The sequence below is a fragment of the Orbicella faveolata genome, unplaced genomic scaffold (assembly GCF_042242905.1).
Source record: "Orbicella faveolata isolate gen_17 unplaced genomic scaffold, um_ofav_v1 contig_48, whole genome shotgun sequence".
Taxonomy (NCBI): Eukaryota; Metazoa; Cnidaria; class Anthozoa; order Scleractinia; family Merulinidae; genus Orbicella; species Orbicella faveolata.
Genome location: NW_028301578.1, coordinates 3810799 through 3822500, shown reverse-complemented (window position 1 = coordinate 3822500; position 11702 = coordinate 3810799). Strand labels below are relative to the sequence as shown.

The 11702-nt window shown below is 38.4% G+C and overlaps 1 protein-coding gene and 1 long non-coding RNA gene across 3 annotated transcripts in view; one reads left to right on the top strand and one right to left on the bottom strand.

Moving 5' to 3' along the window:
• LOC149096036 (somatostatin receptor type 5-like) overlaps nt 1-10745 on the top strand; it is a 62562-nt gene extending 51817 nt beyond the window's left edge. For both annotated transcript variants that reach the window (XM_089281161.1, XM_089281162.1), the window contains exon 3: nt 6042-10745. In XM_089281161.1, coding sequence (XP_089137287.1) covers nt 6045-6986 — 942 coding nt within the window. In that variant the 5' untranslated portion in view covers nt 6042-6044 and the 3' untranslated portion in view covers nt 6987-10745. The remainder of the gene's footprint in view (nt 1-6041) is intronic.
• Nucleotides 1-11702, bottom strand: part of LOC149096035 (uncharacterized) — a 263969-nt gene that overhangs the window by 251050 nt on the left and 1217 nt on the right. The window lies entirely within an intron of this gene.

Below are 11702 nucleotides of genomic sequence, written 5' to 3'. Positions count from 1 at the left end.
AAACCAAACAAAGCATTACAATCTTGAGTAATAAATTTTCAAACTCTTTTACATGTATGTACAATGCATGTTCAATTAATATTGGGGATCTCTCAGAAGCTGCATCTGTGATGATTTAATTTGCTCCCAGTGCATTTTTTCATGGAACTTTTCACACATTAATACCTCGGTCATAATAGTGGTCTTTGTGTTCTACATGAACAATTAGTACACAAGAACAATACACTCAGTAAGATATTTTTTACAATAAAAATCAATCCCTATATGCAATCACAAGGACCTTGAATTTATATTCCTTTAGAAATATCTCAAATGGCCATGGTTGCTTTGAAAATCTTTGATGTTTTAATCCAGGCTGCCTATGCGTACACTGTTCGTATATTGACTGACAGGAACAGGGATGTAATCATACTGTATATAGCTGCTACTTGAACACCACTGAACATGCAAAGACATATTAATTATAATTTTTAACCAACAGACGACATTCCTTTCATTGATATACAGTGTATTTTATTGTTATTCGTTTACCAAGTGTCTACAGTAGTGAATCAAATGCTAGGGGGATGGTACCAAAACTTTCACAGTGGTAGGCTCTGCCCTGAGATGCAAAGCAAACATATATAACTGTTATGAACTTGGCGACTTGCTTTCGAGAGCACATGCAATTTGCTTTAAACAAGAAACGGGAATATTGCTGTACAACTATGTACACAGTCCCAATCAAAGAGCCATCCAGGCTGAAAATCAGACTTTGTCAGGATAAATACTGATGTTATTGTTGACTTAATCTGAATGTGCAATTCCAGAAGATATTCACACCCATCCATGGCCAGTCATTAGAAATTCCAAAGTAACACGAGGAGGGAGCCCTTAGAGAAAAAAAAAAAAACCTCCATATGTGGGGTATGAATCTTTTCTTGAAGAAAACAATGTCTGAGAAATCACTAATTACAAAATAATGTTTAAGAAATATCTTACCTGATAATTCCAACTTTCAGAAAATTTTGTAATCTAGACTGTCTGGCCAGTTCATATATTTGACAAGTTGACACTGGGCATGTTTGTAAATTTGTGTGTTTCAACATCACATTACTATGTAGTTGCATTGGTCAACTAAAAGCAGCATAATTTGGTTAATTAATATACACTGTACATTATTAGGTTGAAATATTGGTGTAGATCGTTGCACACCAACAGATACAGAAACTATTGGCAGCTGAATCATAACAAGTGAAAAACCGTGCATGAGACATTTACATGTACATGTAACAGCCCTCCACCTCAGAACCATCACAGATATGATATGATATTTTTAAACTCTCTGAAATTTCAAATTATTCAAGATTATTAACATGCACGTACTTCATTAAGGGCAACCCTAAAACACTGAAACCAAAAACCGTAATCTGGAACCAGAACCCAGAATCTGGAATCCAGATATTATGAATGATGGTAGGAATAATTCACTTCAGCAATGTCTAATAAATAAATATGGGGAAAAATTATTTTGCTGTTATTTATTTTCTTGGCTTTACTTTAGCCACAAGCTGTAATTGCTAAAAAATTATTGACTAGTTCTGAACAACCCTTAGCTATACATCTGGCCCGATTGTTCAAAAGCTGGATAAAGCTGTCCATTGGGTAAGTCACTATCCAGTCAGGGTTGGTGATTTTTCGGGTGGATGGAGTTGCTCATAGTCTGCGAGCAGGCTCTGGTATCTGTTTCTGGTGTCTGAGCATTGGCATGTGAGCGAGTGCCTTCATGTGGCTTTGCCACTCATGCCCACGGCCCAAACAAGAGAGCCTGCTCAAAGGCTAAGTTACTCATCTTTTGTTCAACCTGGCCCTGGTGAGAGCACGGTTCTTGTCTAGATCAAATGCTCTGAGAAGACTGGTGAGTAGCACAAATAACAACACGCCATTGCATTGAGTTTCTGGCAGTCTTTTAGCATCTTTTAACAACATGTGGTCCAATCTGTTAGCAAGCGAGAAGCAGACGGAAGTAAGTGTGAAACATTTATATAAATTGTTTTAATATGATGGTCGCCAAGAATATAAACTGCTGATTTGTCACAGTATCAGTGTGGAAATAGTGTTGATCTGGAATTAGTCTCATGTCTGGTGGAAAAATCAAATTTTATATTTAGATGAGCCAGGTTAGCCTTTGGACTTCGAAAGTGGGGGCGTGACCGTCAATGTACAGGGGGCTGCCACTGACGGACATCTTGTTCTCTATGACATTTTCTATCTTGTTCAGTATCTGCTAGACATAAAGGGTAAATTTATACCTCCGGTAAATTGCAGATCACTTATTAAACAAAATGGCAACAAGAAGATCTTTTAGATCTTATAACCGTGTTTTTAAAATTTAACTGTATTGTTAATACTACAGCCACAACGCAGTGCACATTCCAAAGCAGCCCTTCATGATTCATTGATTACTGTAAACACACCACTTGATCAACACAAACTGTGTTGTAACTTATTGCACCATCACTCTTAGCCTTTGTGAAATCTATGATGACGCAATGGTCTTAATCTGGAAGTTCGCTCGGGATATGCCCATGAATTATACAAAAGGAAACGAGTGTCACGCTATTAATAAACAGCTTTCTTCCTGAAAAGTCAAAATTTAATTTGTTTGTGCTTTGAAGTAGTCACGCAAGTCACACGATCAGAGGGTTTACGCTATCCAGGGCTGTTTTTTCTCCTAGCACTAACTTAAACGTTGCAAGTTCTGGCAAGCTCTTGTTTACCTCGGCAAATATTTAATTTTTCTTCAAATCTCTTAACTTGCTCCGATGAAACAGCCAAAGAATTCGCTTCATTTGCAGAAACCCACAAGAATACTCGCAAAATTGCAAATAAATTAGTGACCATCGCCTCTGGCAAAATAAACTTGCAAAGTAAACACGATCTTATTTGTCAACTAGCGAAAATGAAAGCTGCAACGTCAGCGCATTCCATGGCTGACGTATTATCCTTTTTTAGTGTTTTAAGCGTATTTATTATTTCCCTTCGAATCCAACGCCTCGATAAAACCAAAAGAAACCATATTTTACACACAAATATAGAAAACAATATTCGTAACATTGTCCTTGTATTAATGTTTCAACAGCTTTTGGCAAAAAAACATCACAGGTTGCACGATTCAAAATTTGGCCGACAGGAAGTTTGGGTTGGTCACTGACAAAAAAAAAAAAAAAAAAAAAAAAACACGGGTAGAACATGATCCGCACTCGGCCCATGGCTGCGTGGTTAATTAGTAGCAAACTTATTTTAAACGTTCTCAGGGTGCTTGGAATAAAATAACGACGCACTTTACTAAGATTCTCATAACCATAGCCCTCACTGGAAATAACGGTTGCACGAATTTCGACAGATGGGGAATTTTTGTTTCAAAAAAGGTTAAGTTTGAGGTCCTTTTACTTGGCCGCTTATTTTTTAGAGGCAAAAACCTAAGCAAAACAATTTTCGAGTATTTGAAGAACTTTTTTTCTTTGATTTGTAGATTCCGGTTTGCGGTTTCTGGATTCCGGTTTTTTGTTCTAGATTCCGGATTCCAGTTTCCGTGCTTTAGGGTTGCCCCATCTTTAACAGTGTGTTTGCTTTACATTCAGTTTACACATGGCTGTTATTCAGCATAGGCAGACTTATAAGTTTGCCTTCAAAAATAAATTCCAAACAACTATTGCATCTTTCATTACCTATTCTTGTGATGAAATGACTCAAAATCCAAGAACAAGAGTCAAAAGCATAAAACAAACTTACCCGGTAATGCTTCCAGTTCCTCTTACCGTCTGCATATGCCGTCCGTAAACTGGTACTGCCTGGACAATGTACTCATTATTTTTCTGATCACACCTTTTAAAACGTCACTGTTATATATTTTTTCCTGAAAAAGCAATACATGAAATGTTATGCCTTCGGCACTCACCAAATACCTTTACATGATGTACAATGTATACCATATCAACATTCATGATTCTTTTTACTTTCGCTGTAACTTTTTTGTGTCATTTTCCCTCACTTGAAGACAGGACTTTCACATAACATGTAGGTGATAATTTGCCTCTGGAATCTCTATAAATTCACAGGGAGTGATAACAATTAAATCGTGACTAATTTTAGCAAAGGAGGCGTTCAAATGTCAGCTTTTAATGTTAAGTCTATAACTTTACAATACTCTTCATATATATAAAACCTCTCGATTATTGCACCTGTAGACAGAAGGTGTGCTGGGGGAAGAGATGTTCCAATTTTTCTGAACTTTTCCCCCTTACCTGTAGTAGGATGACTATTATGAACTACGATTCGCAACCAACACCAACATCAGGGTATGCACATGTACATCTATACACATGTATATTTTGTTCTCTTCTGTAATCATAAAAAAAAATTAAAATTTAAAATCCTCCATAAAGCTCATACTCAATAACACTGCTATATGTAGTGCTGTTACTGGAAATTAATTTAAGTGAAACTGTTGAAACAGCTCTGTCAAAATTGTTTCTAGCAGTTAAGGCAGGGTAACAGAATATACACGTAGTACACAGCAAAGGCCAGAGATGCACGCATATTGGTTATTAGTTAGGATTTGGTGATCTTCTGCGCTAGGTATGGTGGAAAATAATGGGCTATCAAAAATGAAGGTTCCCGAGACATTTTGACAGCACTGAGAGGAATTAATATATAAATTTACAAAAGAAGGAGAAGTTCTTGCCCTGTCCAGTTCTCTGTCATAAAAATATCATTTACATACATTTATTACATATGATTTGTATTTAAAACCGATATAATGCACATTGTGATTGGCTAATTCTAGTCCATTATTTCCATTTACATGGTATACATCGGTAAAATCACAAAACCACGTGCGACTAAAATAAAAAATACAAAATAAAAAGAAATGCCTAATTCATAATAATTTAAAAATACTTAATACTAGAACGAATCTAATTCGTTGCTTGAAAATTATTCTCCCGTAATGCCCATGGATCAATTAAGAGCATGCTAAAAGGTCCTAACACAAAGTGAAAGGAAATTAAGAAAACTATTGCTTTTTTCCTGAAAATTGTAGCAACTGAAAACAATGACTGAACACTCTGGGAGTGCATTCTATCACCCTGACGAGATAAAATTTAAGGAGAATAGAGAATTCACAAAGTTATATCATATCGATATATTAAAATTCAGCCTAAAACAATAGACCTCGTTACGAGGCTCTGGGGAATAACTACAGAGTTTGTGGAGTTTATTCCCCAGAGCCTCGTCCTGAGGTCTATTGTGTTAGGCTGAATTTTAATATATCGAAATTGGTCTGTTGACCATAACATGGATATCCAATATCAAAGAAGGAGGCGTTAAATCAAGGCTGTATATTTCTGTCAACCTTTTAGCTTAGCTGGAGAATGGCCGCCATGTTGCGCAACTCCGTCGTCGTCGTGCGTACGCGCCCACGAGCAATACCGTTAGCCATGATAACCATGAGAAAATCCATTTCTTTCCTATATGGGTATGGGGCTCCGCTTGGCGGCCCTTCGGGCCGCCGGAACTCCGCTATAAAATTGGGCGTATTTTGGAACTGAATTATTATTATTTATAACTTTTGAATTGTTGACTGTGCGAGGCAGTCACGGATTACCGGATTAATATTTATTATAGCTGTACTTATTGATCAAAATAGGTTTGCGAAGCTTTTAAATTCCATAATAAAATGAATTCAAAACAAATAAAGCTATAGGGGGGAGAAGACTTATATCCGAGGGGGCTTATAGCCGATGATTTTTTTGGTTTACATGTAGATGGGCCTATAACCGGGAGGAGGTTTTATAATCGGGAGGGGAACGGGCTTATAAGCGGCAGTTTACAGTATGGAGCTAGAAACACATTAGTGCCATCTAGGCGTTCAGTTTGTTGGAGTGCAGCGCGAAAAATGGCATGGCGCAGGAAAAAGTGGGGGAGAAGTCAAAATATAACGTACTTGTGTATTGTTTTACATATCATTAAAGCAAATGGCTAACCTGTTTTATTTATAGAACATGACAGGCACCACTGAAGTGAGCTTCTCCATAGTTTACGCCATAACAATGATCGTAGCTTTGGCTGGCAACACGCTGCTGATCTACATCGTGTGGAAAAAACCTGACACAAGAAATCTGACAAGTTTCCTGTTTGTTAACATGGCGGTGGCCGATTTGTTGATTGCAGTGTTTCAGATGCCTATCAGCATAACTATCTTTTATTTCTTCCACATTCCCTGCGAGCTTTACTACCCTGTATTCGTGTCTACTAACGCCTCCATTTTCTGTCTCGCTGTGATGGCATTTGATCGATACTTTGCTGTTGTGTATCCTTTCCGAAGTAGTATTTGGTTCAGGAAGCCCAAGATCATTACACCACTTATTTGGGTCTCATCCATAGCCTTGATGTCAGTCGCACTAGTGGTCTTCAAATTTATAGATGGTGCCTGCCGCTTTGATGCCACTGTCATATTGCCTCTGGCCTTCTGGAGTTACATCCTTGTTCTTACCTACCTCCTGCCTCTCGCCATCATCTCCATCCTCTACATCATAGCTGCTGTTAAACTGTGGCTCCACGAAATTCCTGCGGACGATGAAGTACATGTAAACCAACGACAACAGCAAATCCCCAAGAAAAAAGTCATCCGAATGCTCATCATTGTTGTAGTGGTGTTTGCAGTCTGTTGGCTTCCAGTGCATGTGTATCAGATGGACAAATCTGTAAAAAAGGCAGCATTATGGCCGCCTTCTCTCATTTACTTCTGCTACTGGCTCAGTCAGGCTAACAGCGCCATAAATCCGTGGCTGTACATTGGTCTAAATGGAAAGATGAAAACAGCCTTCGCCAAAATGATTGGAAGTCGCCGTACAGCCAGTCCTAAACTGGAAAATCCTATGGTCACTGCCTCGAGAGGCAAAACGAACTTTTCAAAGAGCCCCTTCCAAGATACCAAACTGTAAATATCACTCTCGTCAATGTAACAAACAAGAAATAGTGTTTGAGACGTTGCTTGACTAGTACGTCTAGTTATTAGCGAGACATAAATAAATAAATAAATAAATAAATAAATATACATTTATATAGCGCCATTTTCCACTAATTGTCTATGGCGCTTTACAATACTTTAAAATTAAAATCCTAAGTTTAAAATCCTAAAATTAAAATCCTAATCCTTTAAAAACCTAATATCCTAAATCATGAAACTTAACATCCTAAGAATTAAATACGCTATATAATACAATTAGACTACAAATAAAAAGTAAAAAACTACAAATCAAATGCACGCTTAAAAAGGTAAGTCTTAAGATTGGCATCTCTTGGAATTGAGTGGTAACCGTCAGATATTGCTTGACAGTTGGCAAGGTTAAGCAAAGTTGTAGAACTGAGACATAACTCAATTAAACTGAAAGTAGTATACAAAGATTTAAGCCTGAGTGTAGCTAATCAAACGTATCAGCTATGACGGTCTGGGGTATTAAAACAAACTAAACGCTTGCCGCGTGTACCCAGGCAGTCGTTATACTGAGAAGCACTAGCTATATTGCAATTGAGCTAAATTTTCTGCATCTGAAGTCGTACAAAATTCAATCGAATCGATGTGCTCCAGTCATTCTGCCTTTGATTACATTTTATGGAATCGATTAATAGCTTATTACTGGTTTGCAGGTCTTTAGGGAGTGAAATGAGTCAAGGTCTTTATATCAGCCTATGAACGTTTCAGTCTGTTTCCCTTAGCCTTTGTCGTTGTTGCTGTTGTTGTTGCTTTTGCGTTTCCTAAGCAAGCGAGACAGAGTTGTGGCAGTGCGTGACATTGAGCTACGAACGCATTTGTCGAAAAATATATACTTATCTCGTGATTTTTACCCCGTTCAGAAGTTAAACTATTAGGAAAAGTACTTATGTAAATGCTTGTTTGCTCAATACAGATAATCAGTCGCCTAGATAGCCAAAGTAAGTTCCAGATGTTTACACTATTTTCCGGCCGCAATGTTGGTATACCGCAGAGGTACACCAACATGGCGGCTCCATACTTGGCTATCTAAATTTGTGCAAAATATTTCGACGAATATCTGAGGTTTGGGAAAACGCACAGAAAAATTAGATAAGTGTCATCTTTCTTAATCTCCTATTACATCACAATTTCGTGACTTTATCCACTGAATGGTTTTCGAATAATTTTTTTTTATTGCATCAGGATTCCGTGACAGAGCAGGCCGAGAATTGTTTGGCTGGGGTCAACATACATTAGTTTCTTTCAGCTTAAATGTACCATAATTCGCTACATGGGTTTCATTCTTGTAAAGACACATAACTCTGTTACAAGAATATAACGAGAGAATATCGTTTAGTTCGAAATTTTAACTTTATTATACTTAACGAAGTTTCTCAGAACGTTTTACCTAGGTGTAATTGAATAAATACATTGGCAAAGAAATTCTCTAACCTTTCTGCTCTTGTTGCTCAGACGTTCTTGAGTTCGTGCTGGGATTCTACTTGGTTCACGACCACGTCTAAAAATATGATGACGCTTCTAAGATGCTTTTTATCAAGTTGAAGAGTTGATAGCCCCGGTCGATAGCTCCTTAGGTATAACATGATTCTTGATAAATTCTTTCAAAATGTTCGCTCGTAAATTGATCTCTCATAAGGCTTCCAGACCGACCCGTTCCAAAAACGCGTAACGTCTATTAGTGTTGGTCTACCTCGAACGGTATGTTCGTTTGTATGTGATTTCATCGCCCTAGAAATCATGGAATCCGTGCTAACTTTTCACGTCGACAACTTCTGTAAATTGCATGTGCTGACGCATGCACAGGTGACGCAGCCGAAATTTAAACCCAGGCCTCATTGCCTGGGTAAAAAGTTACTTCTATAAGGAGCTTTTCATAAAGCCAAACTGTATATGTCGTTTTGTTAACAACTTGTTCTTAAACCCTCAAAAATTATTTCATTGCTTTTCCTAAAACAGCTCTTCGAGCTTATTTTGACAGTACGCTAAACTAATTGACAATCTGACTCTAAACAATTGCTCTTTTTCAGTTCTCATGCACAATAGCTAAGTCTAGTTTTTTATATGATATGGCTATTTGACGAAAGTTTCAATTTCTTCTTGGCTGTTTCCTTCGTCCTGTCCGGCACCAACTCATTCAAGATTTAACGCTATGGATTTGCTGTTCTCCTGATATTGTAGCTCGTCGCGGTAATAAAATTCACTCTCAGAGTGTTCCTCGCCACTCATCGTTTCCGCCGCTACAATTTTCAGAAAAAAACAGTAGTTTTTGTTATAATTACCTCTTGCTTTCATTTTGAGGCCCGTTGTCGGCCCGTGGGCATTACGGGAGAAAAATGTCCTAGAATTAGCTAATCAGAGCGCGCGTTATATTGACTACGTAAAAACAAAAGCCATATGATAGATATTGTAGCTAATGTTATTTGACAGGGTAAGTCACAATACCTAGCGAAATGTGACCTTTGCCAAACCTGAAAATTTGAAAACACTTGGACAGTACAGTCCAAGTCGATTCATATGTGTAATAAAGCTTTGACAATTTTGTTATGTCTTTAATCTCTGAATGAGGAGGGGACTGGAGCAGAGTGGCGGGGAGGAGGGAGCGTTAGGGGAGAGGGCTTCTTCATTAGATGGAGTTTCATTGAAATTGTACGGCCAAGTATATTGATGACCCTGTAAATACAAATTAAATGATTGTGCAGTTTGCCAAAGATGTTGTTCGAAAAGCTTCGTTTTCGTGACGGATCAGTGTGAACGGTAGGCCTAACCGTAGAAATATATATAACGCTGCGTTTTGAAATTCCTCCGGCGTAGTGTGGACGCGGCCTAAGAATTGAAGATCGAAACTTTGGAATTCATTTGCGATGCTTCCTTGCCTTTTTTTTGGCTTTCAGCAGTTAAACATTGTATGTTCACATCTGCCCGAGTACAACGTTTTCATTCCCAACAAGCAGATCAAGGATAAAGTCCTACCATTCAGAGCTGCTAAAAATAGGTGAGGCTAATTGAAACGATTCACTTTAAAACAGTGCGTTGATAGCTTGCTCTAACGCTCACCTATATCTATGCAGGACAGAAAAATTCGATTTTCTCAAACTTTGTCAGGAAGAAGGTTTTTACTGACTTATTTCAAAACTGTAACTTTGAGGTTGTTTGGATTTTTATTCTCTTATCAAGGCGGCCTTCATGGTATTTTTCCCCGAAAAGAGCAAGACTCGACCCCAAAATTACCGTCTTTTTACGAGCGCTTAGCAAGCCGAAATAATAAGCCTGGTTGGAAAAATTAACCCATAGTATTTAAATGTCATCCTTTTGCAGTTATTTAGCGTTGTCATATCCGCATGAAATTTAACTGGAGTTTTAGAAAATTTCAAAGTTATACGCATCGTAGCCTGCGTAGCAGGCGTATAAAGGGGAGGGTGTCGGGGAGGAGGAAGAGAATTTGGGGAGTATGTGTTAGGCTGGTCATCAAAATTTACTTTCTTAATAAAGACAAAAAAACAAAAACAAAAACAAAAACAAAAACGAAAACGAAAACCCAAACCCAAACCCAAACCCAAACCCAAACCCAAACCCAAACCCAAACCCAAACCCAAACCCAGACCCAGACCCAGACCCAGACCCAGACCCAGACCCAAACCCAAACCCAAACCCAAACCCAAACCCAAACCCAAACCCAAACCCAAACCCAAACCCAAACCCAAACCAACCCAAACCCAAACCCAAACCCAAACCCAAACCCAAACCCAAACCCAAACCCAAACCCAAACCCAAACCCAAACCCAAACCCAAACCCAAACCCAAACCCAAACCCAAACCCAAACCCAAACCCAAACCCAAACCCAAACCCAAACCCAAACCCAAACCCAAACCCAAACCCAAACCCAAACCCAAACCCAAACCCAAACCCAAACCCAAACCCAAACCCAAACCCAAACCCAAACCCAAACCCAAACCCAAACCCAAACCCAAACCCAAACCCAAACCCAAACCCAAACCCAAACCCAAACCCAAACCCAAACCCAAACCCAAACCCAAACCCAAACCCAAACCCAAACCCAAACCCAAACCCAAACCCAAACCCAAACCCAAACCCAAACCCAAACCCAAACCCAAACCCAAACCCAAACCCAAACCCAAACCCAAACCCAAACCCAAACCCAAACCCAAACCCAAACCCAAACCCAAAACCAAAACCAAAACCAAAACCAAAACCAAAACCAAAACCAAAACCAAAACCAAAACCAAAACCAAAACCAAAACCAAAACCAAAACCAAAACCAAAACCAAAACCAAAACCAAAACCAAAACCAAAACCAAAACCAAAACCAAAACCAAAACCAAAACCAAAACCAAAACCAAAACCAAAACCAAAACCAAAACCAAAACCAAAACCAAAACCAAAACCAAAACCAAAACCAAAACCAAAACCAAAACCAAAACCAAAACCAAAACCAAAACCAAAACCAAAACCAAAACCAAAACCAAAACCAAAACCAAAACCAAAACCAAAACCAAAACCAAAACCAAAACCAAAACCAAAACCAAAACCAAAACCAAAACCAAAACCAAAACCAAAACCAAAACCAAAACCAAAACCAAAACCAAAACCAAAACCAAAACCAAAACCAAAACCAAAACCAAAACCAAAACCAAAACCAAAACC